Source organism: Cornus florida, unplaced genomic scaffold (assembly GCF_030987335.1).
Source record: "Cornus florida cultivar Cherokee Brave unplaced genomic scaffold, ASM3098733v1 CherokeeBrave_3.0.0_Hap2_Chr09, whole genome shotgun sequence".
NCBI classification, from domain to species: domain Eukaryota; kingdom Viridiplantae; phylum Streptophyta; class Magnoliopsida; order Cornales; family Cornaceae; genus Cornus; species Cornus florida.
The window spans coordinates 74,386,536-74,400,092 of record NW_026775579.1 but is presented as its reverse complement, the minus strand read 5'-3'; the positions used below and the strand labels follow the sequence as shown (position 1 = coordinate 74,400,092).

The 13,557-nt window shown below is 32.8% G+C and overlaps 2 protein-coding genes across 2 annotated transcripts; one reads left to right on the top strand and one right to left on the bottom strand.

The window, feature by feature from the left end:
* Positions 1-1,990: 1,990 nt before the first annotated feature.
* On the bottom strand, positions 1,991-4,436 carry LOC132274431 (uncharacterized). Its single transcript, XM_059775706.1, has 2 exons — positions 3,526-4,436; positions 1,991-2,236 (listed from the first exon to the last, which is right to left on the bottom strand). Exons 1-2 carry the CDS (start codon positions 4,296-4,298, stop codon positions 2,167-2,169), a joined length of 843 nt encoding a protein of 280 aa, XP_059631689.1. The 5' UTR covers positions 4,299-4,436; the 3' UTR covers positions 1,991-2,166.
* A 4,456-nt stretch (positions 4,437-8,892) lies between these two features.
* Positions 8,893-13,287, top strand: LOC132274430 (pentatricopeptide repeat-containing protein At1g43980, mitochondrial). The gene has a single exon (XM_059775705.1). The coding sequence runs from the start codon at positions 9,093-9,095 to the stop codon at positions 10,992-10,994; it is 1,902 nt and encodes a 633-aa protein (XP_059631688.1). The 5' UTR covers positions 8,893-9,092; the 3' UTR covers positions 10,995-13,287.
* The last annotated feature ends 270 nt before the right edge of the window (positions 13,288-13,557 follow it).

Genomic DNA, 13,557 nt, shown 5'->3' with positions numbered 1-13,557 from the left:
TAGAACTTAAAAAGTTTAACTTGAAGGAATATCAGAATGGGTGACTATTAAAAAGTTTCAGGTATGAGAAAATCAAAAATGGATAAAATTATATCTAGTTAGGGTGAAGGTCTTTATAAATGATATCAGAATTTGACCCAGTTGAAAATGTGGTCAACGAAAACGTTGGACCCGAAAGAAAAATGATTGTGAAAATCTTATAAGCGAGTGTTGTTTGATTGGGGTGAAGGTCGTTATAAATGGTATCAGAACCTGATTCAGTTATAAGTGTGACGAACAAAGCCGTTGAATCTTAAAAACAAATGATTGTGAGAACCTTACAAGCAATTGTATGTAAACATGTACAAGTGATATTAGTATACTATTACACTGAATGAGCTATAGGTACAGATATTGATATAGATGTGCTGATTCCTCTATAACTTAATTGGATGTTTTGATTTCGATATATATCGTACCTAGTATCTTCAAAGTCCACAAAGTTACTGACCAAACACATGCCTACACTAGTACCATACGTCCTTTGTTTGACAAAGCTCGTTGTGTCATCTTTTTGATATATCAACATCTTTGGAAATGTTGTTTTCAATTATCATGTGTTTCTAATATTCACTTGAATTGTTTCATCATTAATTTGTTTGCAAAAAAAAAGGACAGAAAAAAAACATGTATCATATGTGGTTCCCTGGCTTCCAAGCTAGCATGTCGCGACAAAAAAATGCTTACTTGAAGCATAATCAATGTTTACTTCAAGCTTTTTTTTTTTTTTTTTTTTTTTTTTTTTTTCTCTTGTTTTTGGCAGGGTAATTAAGTATCAGTTTGAAAAAATTTTAGTTCACGGTAAGCTCATTTTCAACAAACTTTAATTAATTTTGGCATCATAGTGATGCAAAGTGTGAAACCTGATAAGTATTATATATCTTAACTCTAAATTTTAAGAGGTATTTTGATATATTTTGCATTTGTTATATTGTTCTAGTCTACAGAACTATATTCATTTTAAATTATGCCGTTCTATTCTTTTTATTATTATTTTTTAATACATCCCTATAACTCGTGGACGTATTATATATTGTTTGGGTGAACAACGTAAAATATGTATATTTTATTTTCTATTAATTTTTGCATCATATGAAAATACAGAAGAGATAATTTGTTCCGGATAATAAAATCTCATACTGATATTAGAGGTATAAAATCCACATAAAAGGAGGTGAAAACAACAGATTGGATGTAGCATTTTACTCTTACTGCTATGATCTTTCATTACCCATTTCTTTAAATAATGTTTGCTAGCAGTTTTTTCTTGGCATCTTTTATTTATCCATGGAACTTTGTTTGGTGGTAGTGGAAAGAAAGGAACTTTGAGTATGATAGATAGAAAAAATAAATAAATAAATAAATAATAATAATAAAATAAAAAATTTGTCCATGTTAGATGGGACTGCTTAAATACTTAAAACTGTGAGTGGCGTGCTTAATTAATAAATTTTTAGTATTGCAATCATTTGAGCTTTGAATGATACCGATATATATATATATATATATATATATATATATATATATATATATATATTTCCTTTGCTTTGCTTTTAGTACTCCAACTCCTGTCAACCAACCAGACCATTAAGAGAAAAAGAACAAAATTATGGTATGGCATGGTTTAATGATATGTTCTGCTGAAGAACAAAATTATTATCAATTCTTTATGCATACTTTGTCGGCAGCAGAAAGTTTCATATTCAGAAATTGTTTAATACAAGGTTGAGTGTCTGCACAATCGCCATACTTACAATTTCCAAAACGCGTCTGAAGTTCGAAAAAATAATAATAATAATGGTGGTTTCTCTTTGGCTAAAATCCATTTATGGTTAAACAAACTTGCAATTTAACACTTGAACTCATTGCAGATAATACTCAAAACAACACTCATCTTTTTTCCAAGCAAGACAAATGGAACTTCGAATTTTTCCAAGAACAAAAGGAAAATAAAGGAAAATAAATACCGAGTATATATGTAAAAGACTTTTTATGGATGTGCATATGATGCACTGCAAATTTTCTTCTTTCATAATATCTACAATTTACTTCATCTAGAAATTATTAGTAGGCTCTTTACAAGGATTTTTTTTTTATTTGGTACGCCGATTAAGCCCCGCGGAATTTTCACTTTCCAGTTTTGCTCTTCTTGGTGCAGAAGAAAGACCAGCAACCAGGTATGAAAGCACTCATCTTCCTGCATTACAGTCAAGAATCACATATTACGTACAATCCGATCACCAATAATGTAATATAAATTAATTTAAATTGCTGATACAGTTTCCTTACAATTATTTTAATCTGTTATGTTTATATGCATTATTAAGCCACCTTACTCAATCAAGACAGTTACAATTAATACTAATTTAAGTGTACCTAAACTGTTTCCCATTCAGCTTTGAATTCAAGATGCAAACTAGCCACCATACGCAGTGTGTAGTTTTCTTAGGGGTTAAATATATATTCATACATATATATATATAATACTTTTATATCATTCACAAATATTTGAATAATGCAAATGACTCTGGAGTGGTTCACAACTCTGCTGAATTATAGTTTGTCTCTCAGAATGCTTTGCTTTCACCTCACTACTTAGGGTTCTATACTTCTGAACTTACAATACATTATTTATTTTTTATTTTTTTTAATTCTGAATCATTTTAAACTAAAAATTATCTTGCATCTTGAACTTATCATGCTAACTGAGTCATCACTATATTGATCCAAGATAACTGAATCACCAGTTATGCAGCTTTAAACCCTGACAAGTTTAAATAGTACAGAGACATATGCATACATAAATAAATATACACATAGTCACACACACATCTGTATGTTTCAGTTGGACAAAAATATGATTCAACGACCAGATTCATGATTTGCTGAACAGTATTCAACCCTTCAAATGTGTGTAGAAGTCTATAGGTATTTGCATTATTAATGTACTTGCATTTTACATTTTTTTTTTCGCTAATAGTCTACTCGAGACTTTGACTGGTATAGAATTAAGCAATTTCTTGGACTGGGGGATTAAAGCGTCAGATAAACCTTTCAAAATATACCTAATTTTTGTTACAAATAAGATTTTTTTTTTTTTTTTTTTTCCTTCTGTTTTAATAGTTTTTTTTTGCTCTGTTTCCACAAGAGAAATAGATAATGAAAATTTGAAGATTTACATATTTTAAAGTAATTCTCATTTCAATTTCTTGAGGGAACATACTAGCCTTCAATTCCTAAATTTGGTTCGAGGAAGAAGATTAGGCCCTAAATTCTCTTCTGTTTTTTTTTTCACTTCCCCTGTTTATATACTACCTTCCATGCTTGAAAATTAATCAAATTTGGACTAATAAACTGATATTTGATGCAACAAAAAAGTTGAAATCATGGGTTGTTTTGTTAATATCACTTATTAATATACAATTAATCAAAAAATGCTATTCAGAAATCTAATTGAAGAAAAATAAATAAATTTGTGTATCAAACCTGCCGCTGTTGCTACGGCTGCTGCTGCTGCTGCTACCACTGCTGCCACTATTGCTGGTTGTTACACCACTTTCACTCTCACCGGAACCAACAACTTTTTTCTTCCACCAATCTTTATCAACACCCTTGGAAGATCTATCCGAAACCTCTGGTTTGGGAGAAACTTTAGCACAAGTGTTTGTTGCTTTCTTCTTCTTCTTCGATCCAAAATAGAATGGAATGACCATCTTAAGAAACAACCCTCGATTGTCAATGCTTCCACTCCTCACCATCTTCGCTTTCTTTTCATTCTTCTTGCTCTCTTGCCTCATTACCTTCACCCTCTGATCTACAAATTCACTACCAAAAATTTTCAAATTTTTCTCTCCAACCAAACACTCCTCCTGAGTCTCCACTCTAGTGTGCTCCACGAGATCCTTCAAGGACAGCTCGTACGACGACTCGGGCATGCTCTTGACCATCTCCATGAGCTCCCACTGGCCTCTGGCGATTGCTTGAGTTTTCGAAACCGGAGACAGATGCCCGTAAGCCCTCTGTGGATGCCGCGGAGGCAGGGGACCTCTGGGCGGACTTGTCTTCCACAAAGGCGGCGAGCAAACGCCGGACTCCTCTTCCTCCATGTTCCCAGGCCTAAACTGGACACTCCCGCCGTCAAAACTCCTATAACTCTCGTAGTTCTGGGCTGCCTTTACAGCCTTGGCGCCATAATTCTTGGACCCCCAACCGCCATAACTGTCGCGGGCGCGACCGAGTTCATTTCTTGGATCTAGCATGGTGTTTTTTGCAGAGAGAATTGAGTGGACGAGGAAGGGAAGAGATTTGGTGAATGTGGTTTGTTTGAAGAGGGATGGTGGGTGTGGAGGGCATTGTCATCGATGACCTCGTGTAATTGTCACTTTCTTGATTTTTTATTTTCTCGATAGTTTTATTGGTGTGGCTGGTTTTTGGGGGTATTAGGCTCCATAAAAGTCAAGGCTTTCTAGATGGGTTTGCACGTAGTAGGGTCACCACTTTTCCCCAATTTTCTCGTGTTCCGTCTTTGTTTGAGCTTTAGGTTTGGTTAGTTTTTATGTGGAGGGGAAAAGACTTGGGGGTCCTTTTCATGGGTTTTTTCCTGATTTTTTCCCTACACGAAAATTAGTCCATTGTTTATTCCTTATCAAATTAGAGTCAAAATAAATGCTTATAGTTGAAAGTTCATATAATACTTGATAAATAAATATAAGTGCCTTTAAGCAATATTTGTTCTAGATTTTTATGAATTTTATTCATACGCAATGATAATGATATAAATATAAGAATTCTCATTCTATAAATTGACATGGTAAAAAATACAAGTCTTATAAGATATCACTAAAATAAACAAAGAGAATGACCATCACTTTTCCTATAAAAAAAAAGTGAAATAAATGAGATTTTCTAAAAAGCATATTTAGATAAAAATCTCTATTACCAAAAAGTGTTATTTTGTGTCTATCAAACAAAAATACAAACGCGTTTTCAAAACTAAAAATGTTTTTATCCTATTATACTGCAATGTCAAAGGGATATTAACTAGATGTTTTAATCTAAAGAGAATTTGAGGACTTATTTTCAAAGATATATGGCTAAAGTTCAAGCTCCATTATATGTTAAAAGAAGTTGTGATTAAATTCTGTTTAATTGCATAAAGCCACTTATTAAATGGGATTTCATTAGATGATCTAATTTAGATCCAACAAGGGAGTAAGGCCAATTAATGAGTTGGGTGTTTGTGAAAAAAAAAAAATTTGGGTGTTTTGAAGTATTAAATCAACTAAAAAAAAATCACACAACTTATTTAGACTTTGGTTGGAAAACTTTAATCCATTTTATAAGGGGCTTGACCTTGAGCCAAAATTCAGTAACTCCATTAACTAGGTTCAAAGTAATTGTGATTAATTGCATTAATCCCACTTATTAAATGGGATTGATTTGATCCAAAAAGGGGCTAAACCCTTTTGAAGTATTAAATCTCAGCTTAAAATAATAATAATAATAATAAATAAATCAAACATCTTATTTAGACTTTGGTTAATTTCTTATATAGGGGGCTTGACTTGAGGCAATTCAACAATCCATTTTATTGAAAATAAAATTCATAAGCACCTACATATAAAAAATATATATATAAAAAAATATATATATATATATATAAAAGAAAAAGAAGAAGAAGAAGAAGAAGGATCTATAGCTAGAAGATATTGTATGGGATTTGATTTAGACATGTTGAGGATTAGGATTTCTTTTGAATTGTCACTGAGGGCATTACCTAATTCAGTCTCCTCCTCCATCTTCTATGCACAAGAATTGTGGCCTGATAAAAATATCTTGGGTCACTTTCCAAATTCAGTATTTTAATTTGTTTCCTGACTAAATTAAAATTAAAATACATACACAAATAAAATACAGTGAAACAATCTAAGGGGTTTTTTCTTTTTTTTTTTTTTTTTTTTTTGGGAAAAAAAGCAATCTAAGGATTATTAGGGGTTATTTTACATTAATATTAGATGCGAGGGAGAGCAACATAATTTAAAATAAAAAAATAATGGGTGGTAGGAACAACTACAAGTTCCACGTGTCTATTTGTGGGGACACGTGTGCTGTTATGTTTAATGCTTGATTACGTGTATGATGTAGCTTAAGTTTTCCCAAACAGTATTGTTATACGTCACATGAGATATATAGTTTAGGTGGAAATGAAAGTCTTGGATTTTGCTTGGACAATAAGCTTAAAGGGTTCTTTTCATCCAGTCAACTACCTCTTTGTTTTTATTGATTATCTATTAACATTACTTTATCTTCGTGGCTGTGGCTGCTGATACACACACACACACACACACATTTAAATAAAAATTGCTGTACTTGTAAAGTTGTTACACCATGATTGTATAGGTGGTGATTTTTCTATTGTCTGAAGCAAAAGATACCATTTGTGATGGGCCCTAAAGCTACGAAATATCATAATCACGTAGACTTGCTGCCTTTACAAGTGATCACGCAATAATCACAAGAAAATAATCACAAGAATTTTGATTTTTGGCAGTAAGTGGGTATTCTAGAAATGGCATGACATATGGAAATTGAAAGTAAGCCCTTATGCATAGCTCATCATAAATTTAATTTTCAGGTCAGCCATGAGCACACAAGTGAATGAATGAATCATCTACTCTTCAATACATATAAAAAAATAATAACAATAATTCGAATCTATTTAGTCATCTAATAAAAATTTTAAAATTAAAAAAATACAATTTTTGAATCTTAAAAGTATGATTTGGCCTAAAAGGCTCTTGCCTTAAAAATATATTCGACCAAATTATCTATAAAAAAAAAATTGGATTAGTTAGTCCGTTTGACCTTTTGACGGTCCAAACCGGTTCCAAAATTTTTAACCATCTGTTTGATACAGTACACATACTTTTAAAAATTTCAGCTATTTAAGTAGTTTCCAAATAAAATTATAAGTACTATATTTATGAATTTTTATTGAATTTGGTACATTGCTTTAATATGCATGTGCAAAACTACATTATTAAATGATCATATTATAAGGTGTGTAGATTGATAAAAATGATTAAAAATTTAGTGTTGAACTTCAGTTGTTGAAATCATTCAGTGTTGTATATAAATTTAAAACGTAATTTGGATTTGGCATGCTAAAATCTTTGGAAAAAAAAAAAAACTGAAATATTAAAATGTTTACTCTATGATTTTAACCTCGACACCCCTTATTATAAAACTAATATTGGGATAATCTCAAATAACCAAGAATGACTCGATAGAGCTTATATGGTAGAAAAATGACAATCTCTAAACTTGACAAACTTCATCATACATCACATTGAATGTAAATATTTTATTTTATTTATTTATTTATTTTTATCATGTTAACCTTAAGAGGGGCTGATCTCATAGAATGATACAGACGTTAATTTAAAAAAGCGTAATTCTTAAAGTCAACTATATTATGTAAGAAAATTAAACAAACCAACTTATTCAAAAGAATTAAACAAAAAAATTTGAAAAAATTAAAGATAGGTTTTTTTTTTTTTTTTTTTTTTTTTTTTTTTTTTTTTTTGAACTGTAAAATAGGTAAAAATAATGTCATTTTGAAAATAATTGATCTATAAAAAATGGAGGTCCAAAAATGAAATCGAAGTATCCAGCATTGCTATGCTTCAATGTGGGATCCAACTTCATAAGGGTAAAAAAAAATGTGGGATCCAACAAATGAAAATGGTATGAATGAATATTTGTCACTTTACGTAAAGTGTAATAAATACTTATATAGGGTGTTCTTTTTTTTTTTTATACTTAAAATTATAAACTATTTTATTATGTTGTAGAATAACTTAATTTAAGATTTAATTATGAAGAAGTAAAGTTATACTCTAATTAAATACGGATGATAGCAATTTAGATATCACTTAAAAAACAAGTTTCACTTAAAAACAGGAACTAAATTTTAACTAGTAAAAACTTAAATTCTCACTGCTGAAAATTTAAACAAGCATCAAAAGAGTTCTCAAATTACAATCATAACTTAAAATTTTAATATTTAATTTTCAATTTTATTAAACAACAATATCTGCCATCAAACAAATTTAGTGAAAAAATTTACCAGTTTTAGGAGTTAATCAAGTTTTGCAATTTAATACTTACTTATGAATTAAAAAGTGTTGTTTGATCTGAATAAATTAAACGCTAATTCATTAAGTGTGTTTGATAATAAAGTAAAATTTTAAATGATAAGGGCATTACTTATCATTAATCATTGAATGTTGAACGCTAAAAATAAAAAAAAAAAATTTAAAAAAAATTATTTTTAATTATTAATTCAAATTTTCAATACTTAAAATTTAACTCCTAAACCGTACTTAATTTTTAATTTTATCTAACAACCTTTGATCAATATTCAATTAAATATGTTTGGTAACGCAACTTGAACCCCATAATGAATTCTACTAAAAATTGAGTAAAATTTCAAGTGCCCAAAAATAATAATAATAATAATCTCACATCGATTTCAACATTTAAAACATGTGCAACTGTTAAAATTTTTTAATTAAGAATGATTGTCTGATAGTATCTTTTTTATATATGAAAGTGAAATGAGTTGAGGAAAGAAAAATATTAATCTGTAGTAATATATTATTACTTAAACACTTGGGTTTATAAAATTTGAGTCCTTAATTTTCTTTGTAGTATTTTTTTTTATTAATTTTTCGTATGAATTTTTTGGCGATAGAGGATCATACACACAAAAACTAAAATAAATAAATAAATAATAAGTAAAGCAGAAAAATAAATAAAAACGAGGAACTGCGTACTGTATATAAAATAATTCTTGTCCTTTGGTTGCGCTGGAGGGAATTTACCGTTGAGGCTTTCAAAAATAAATTCAAAATGCTCCGAGAGCGATTACAGAGATGGAACAAGGCGAAGAAGAAGCAACAACAGTAGCAAAATTGTCTTAAACCTGGTATTGTATACCTGCTTTATGTAGAGCTTTATAACAGCGTTATTCATGGTAGCATAGCATTTGTATGTACCCATTTCTGAGGAAAGCTCATGGACTGCACACAACCTCACTGTCCTTTTATTCTAACCTCATTGACCGCTGTCTCTCATTGAAATCCTTGGGTGTTGCTAAACTCATTCATGCCCAGTTAATAAAAGTTGGTTTTAACTGCAATACTTTTCTGGGTAATCGCTGTATTGATCTGTACTCTAATTTGGGCAAATTTAATGAAGCTTTGCAAGCATTTGATGACATACCCAACAAGAATATAGTTTCCTGGAATGTTAGCTTGAAGGTGTTTGTTAAATCCGGCGATATCGACGGCGCACGTTGTTTGTTTGATAAAATGCCTGAGAGAGATGTTGTTAGTTGGAACTCGATTATTTCGTGTTATGCTTCAAATGGGTTTGCGGATTGTGCATTAGGGATGTTTTCAGAAATGCAAAACAATGGTGTGAGACCAAGTGGGTTCACGTCCTCCATTATGGTGTCTTCTGTGACGTGTGCTCGTAATGGCAAGCAAATTCATGGCTGCATTATACGGAATGGTTTGAATTTGTCGAATGTGGTGGTTGGTAATTCCTTGATTGACATGTATGGAAAGCTTGGTCTTTTGGATTACGCTTTTGCTGTGTTTTTTACTATGGAGGAGTTGGATGTTATCTCCTGGAACTCGTTGATTTCGGGCTTATGTAAATCTGGATATGAAGAATTGGCATTAAATCAATTCTATTTGATGAAATCTGCAGGATATTTACCTGATGAGTTTACCATATCGACAGTTGTCTGTGTCTGTTCAAATCTGCGTGATTTGGAAAAGGGTAAGCAATTTATTGCTTTATGTGTAAAGGTGGGTTTTCTTTCTAACAACATTGTTTCAAGTTCCGCTATTGACCTTTTTTCCAAATGCAACAGATTGGAGGATTCAGTAAAACTCTTTGAAGAAATAAATAGACGGGACTCCGTTGTTTGCAATGCCATGATTTCAAGCTATGCAGAGCATGGTTATAAGGAGGATGCTTTGAAACTTTTTGTCCTTACTTTGAGAGACAACATTAGGCCAACTGAGTACACTCTCAGCAGTGTTTTGAGTTCTGCTTCTTCGCTTCTTCCAGCAGAGCAGGGGAGTCAATTCCATTCTTTGACTATTAAACTAGGTTTGGAATCTGATATGGTCATTTCTGGTTCACTTGTGGAAATGTATGCTAGTTTCGGATTAATTGACTGTGCGATGAAATTTTTTGCTCAAACCAATGTAAAAGATTTGATATCTTGGAACACCATGATTCTTGGTTTGACTCGCAATGGGAGAGTAGCTGAAGCCCTAGACCTTTTTAAAGAACTACTTGTGGAAGGCCCACCACCAGATCGAATAACATTAACTGGGGTTCTGCTAGCTTGCAACTATGGTGGTTTTGTGGATGAAGGGTGGAGCGTACTGTCTTCTATGGAGAAGAAATACGGAGTCATACCTAGGCTTGAGCATTATGCTTGCATCGTGGACATGATGAGTCGAGCTGGTAAACTCAAAGAAGTGATTTATGTTGTGGAAACAATGCCTCACAACCCCAGCGCTTCAATTTGGGAATCAATACTTCGTGCTTGCAGCTTCCATGGAGACTTGAAACTCACTGAAAAAGTTGCGGAAAAAGTGATCGAATGTGAGCCAGAGTCATCTCTTCCTTATCTACTATTGGCTCAGGCATATGAGATGGGGGGCAGATGGGAGAGCATGGTTCGAGTCAAGAAGGCCATGAAAGAGAGAGGTGCAGAGAAGATGATCGCATGCAGTTGGATTGGGATAAAAGACCATGTGTTTGTTTTTAAAGCAAATGATATACTCTATTATGGAGGCCAAGACGTTGACTTGGTATTAAGATTACTGAATCAGGAGATGGAGGATGAAGGTTGTGGATCAACAATATGATGAAGTAGTTTCTGAGGGAAAGGAAGAGTGAAGTAAAAAGAAGAGGAAGAGCGTGTATATTTTTATAAACTGATATATTTATTGATACAGTTTGCTTATTTTCTTTTTGACGGTGTAGCCGCAAATTATTGAATGACAAGATCAGATTTGTCACTGACAACATTCAACTAGAATCATATTTGTCTCTCCTATGCTCATATGACGGCCAAGAGTTGGTGGTGTTGATATTGTTATTACAAAATTCAAACTGGTCCCAACTGGGCTTCATTATACTGGATGCAGAGGAGCTTTAATTTTGTCATCGAATTGGATCTCACAGCTCAGAGACAAAGAACAAGTATAGATGATAACACAATTTGTTTGACTTAATTAGGAAGTTGCTTGCTTAAGCATGAGTTGTTTCAATCACAATATGGAACCTGAATCAGCTCAGATCAATGTTTAGTGTCTGTTGCTCAGACCTCAATACACTATAGGGCTGGCTACTAGGTGAAGATTGTCATTGGAAACCTTATGGTTGATATTTAGTATTACTGGCCCATATCAGTTTTTGTTCGAGCAGGTAATGTTGGCTAATTAGTTCAAGTAAACAGATCCAGCAATGCTTTTTGGAATGGAGTAAGATTACTTAAGGGGCTTTTTCTGGGGTTACTCTGAAGGCAAAGGTGGTTCAATTTCGAACCAAACAGTTGGTCATCTTTCCTAAATGCTTGAGTCGGTTACTTTGTTTAGACAGGCAACTTCAAATCAGGTCATTCCTCCTCTATCGGTTGCCGATCACAGGGCTCAAAAATTACAGTGCCACGCATCCATTCTACTTCAAGTCATTCCTCCTCTATGGGTTGCCGATCATAGGGCTCAAAATCATGGTGCCACGCATCCATTTGATTGGTGAGGTATGGAACTCATAATATTTGAACATCTGGATTCATTCCATCAACAACATTGAATATTGTTCTTTCAAATTAATCATAAGAAGTTTCTAGATGGTACTGTTGGTGCGAGTTCAAGTCTCGTAGTAGCTACTTTGTGAAATATCAAAGATAAGGTCAGTCTTGAGTCCTCGCTCCCGACTTTATTGCTGAAATAGAGCTATCTCGAACCTATGACAGTAAGAGCAGCTTATGACGTAATTCAGTAAAACTTTTACAGTGTAGTCATAGGCTCCCTGCTGATGTTCCTGTATAGAGCAGATCTGCTATACTGGGGCGATATGATGATTGATGACAATTTTCTGCTGTAAATTTAAACTGTAAATGAATCAACCGTTAGCAGCAAATTACAATATATCTCTTTTCTAATTGTCACGTGCTATATTCTTTTTAGCACATAAATCATCCACAAGTTTGAAAACACCATGGTTGGGCTCTGGTTTAACAGGGGCAAACCTGATTCATTGAGAGGAAGAACAGGCTGTTACCTTAGCTACCTTGTTTTCCACTATCAATTTAAGCTTATGTTTCTTTAGGCTTGAGTTTGAAGAAGGTTAAATAAACCCTCCACCTCGGGCATTACGAAAAAAGCCCTAAATCTGGATTTTTTTACTCCACAGCCTATGCCTTTTCTGCTACCAGACTTCTGTAAAAGAGACATAGATAAGCAGCATATCAAAGAAAAGGTGTAGAACCCAAGTTGGATTTATACCTCCTTTGCTTTGATCCACCTTCCTGGGCAGGGAAGAGAGTGAAAATGGATTGCGGATGGTGGTCCTGGTATATCTGGGAAGATGCTAAAGCCTCAATTTAACAATTGTACATACAGGTTCATACGTATGCACTATGTGTATATAGTTAAATAAACAGACACACATATATTTGTTATATGTGCAATTGTGCATGTGTTTGATGAAGTAATAAAGAAGTTTCCAGCTCATTTTTAGCATTGCAAGCATTTTTTGTTTTGCGTGATACTGTTAGACCACCCTGTTGGTGTTTTGTGCAAAAATATGTAAAACGTTTTTCAAGTGACTTTGTTTGTTTGTTTGTTTTTTTTTTTTAATTACAAAAAAATACCAAGGTAAAAAATAATTTAAAAGAAAAATGCATTTCAACTGTCCAATCGTATGAAATTTGAAAAAAATAATAATGATAAGAAAGAAAAATGAATGATTAACAAAAAATAAATAAATACCAGTGATGTGGGGGAGTCACATAAGGTTCAACCGAGGCAACTACCCTCCTGAAAACTCTTGTACGTAAACAAATTAGTAATTGTAAAAATGCCTTATTTACCAACTCCAAATTTAAAAGATTTCACACTTTTCTCTTTCACCATCCCATTAAGTTCTAAAAGAACCTCTCTTCAAAATTAGGGTTGCAACTTAGACAGGATTAACCCGGACTAATCCAAGCCCAGGTCAAAAAAATTTGGGAATGGACGGTGTCACTTGCAATTTGGTCCAAACTTAAATCGAAAATTAACAACCCGATTTCATTTTGGGTCAGCTAAGGTTATTGTGTTAGACAACCCTATGCCCAACACGAGCTCGTCATGAATTATAGAACTCGAAGAGCCCAACATATATGTAAAATATATATTTGTGTTAATTGCAAGTGATTAGTTA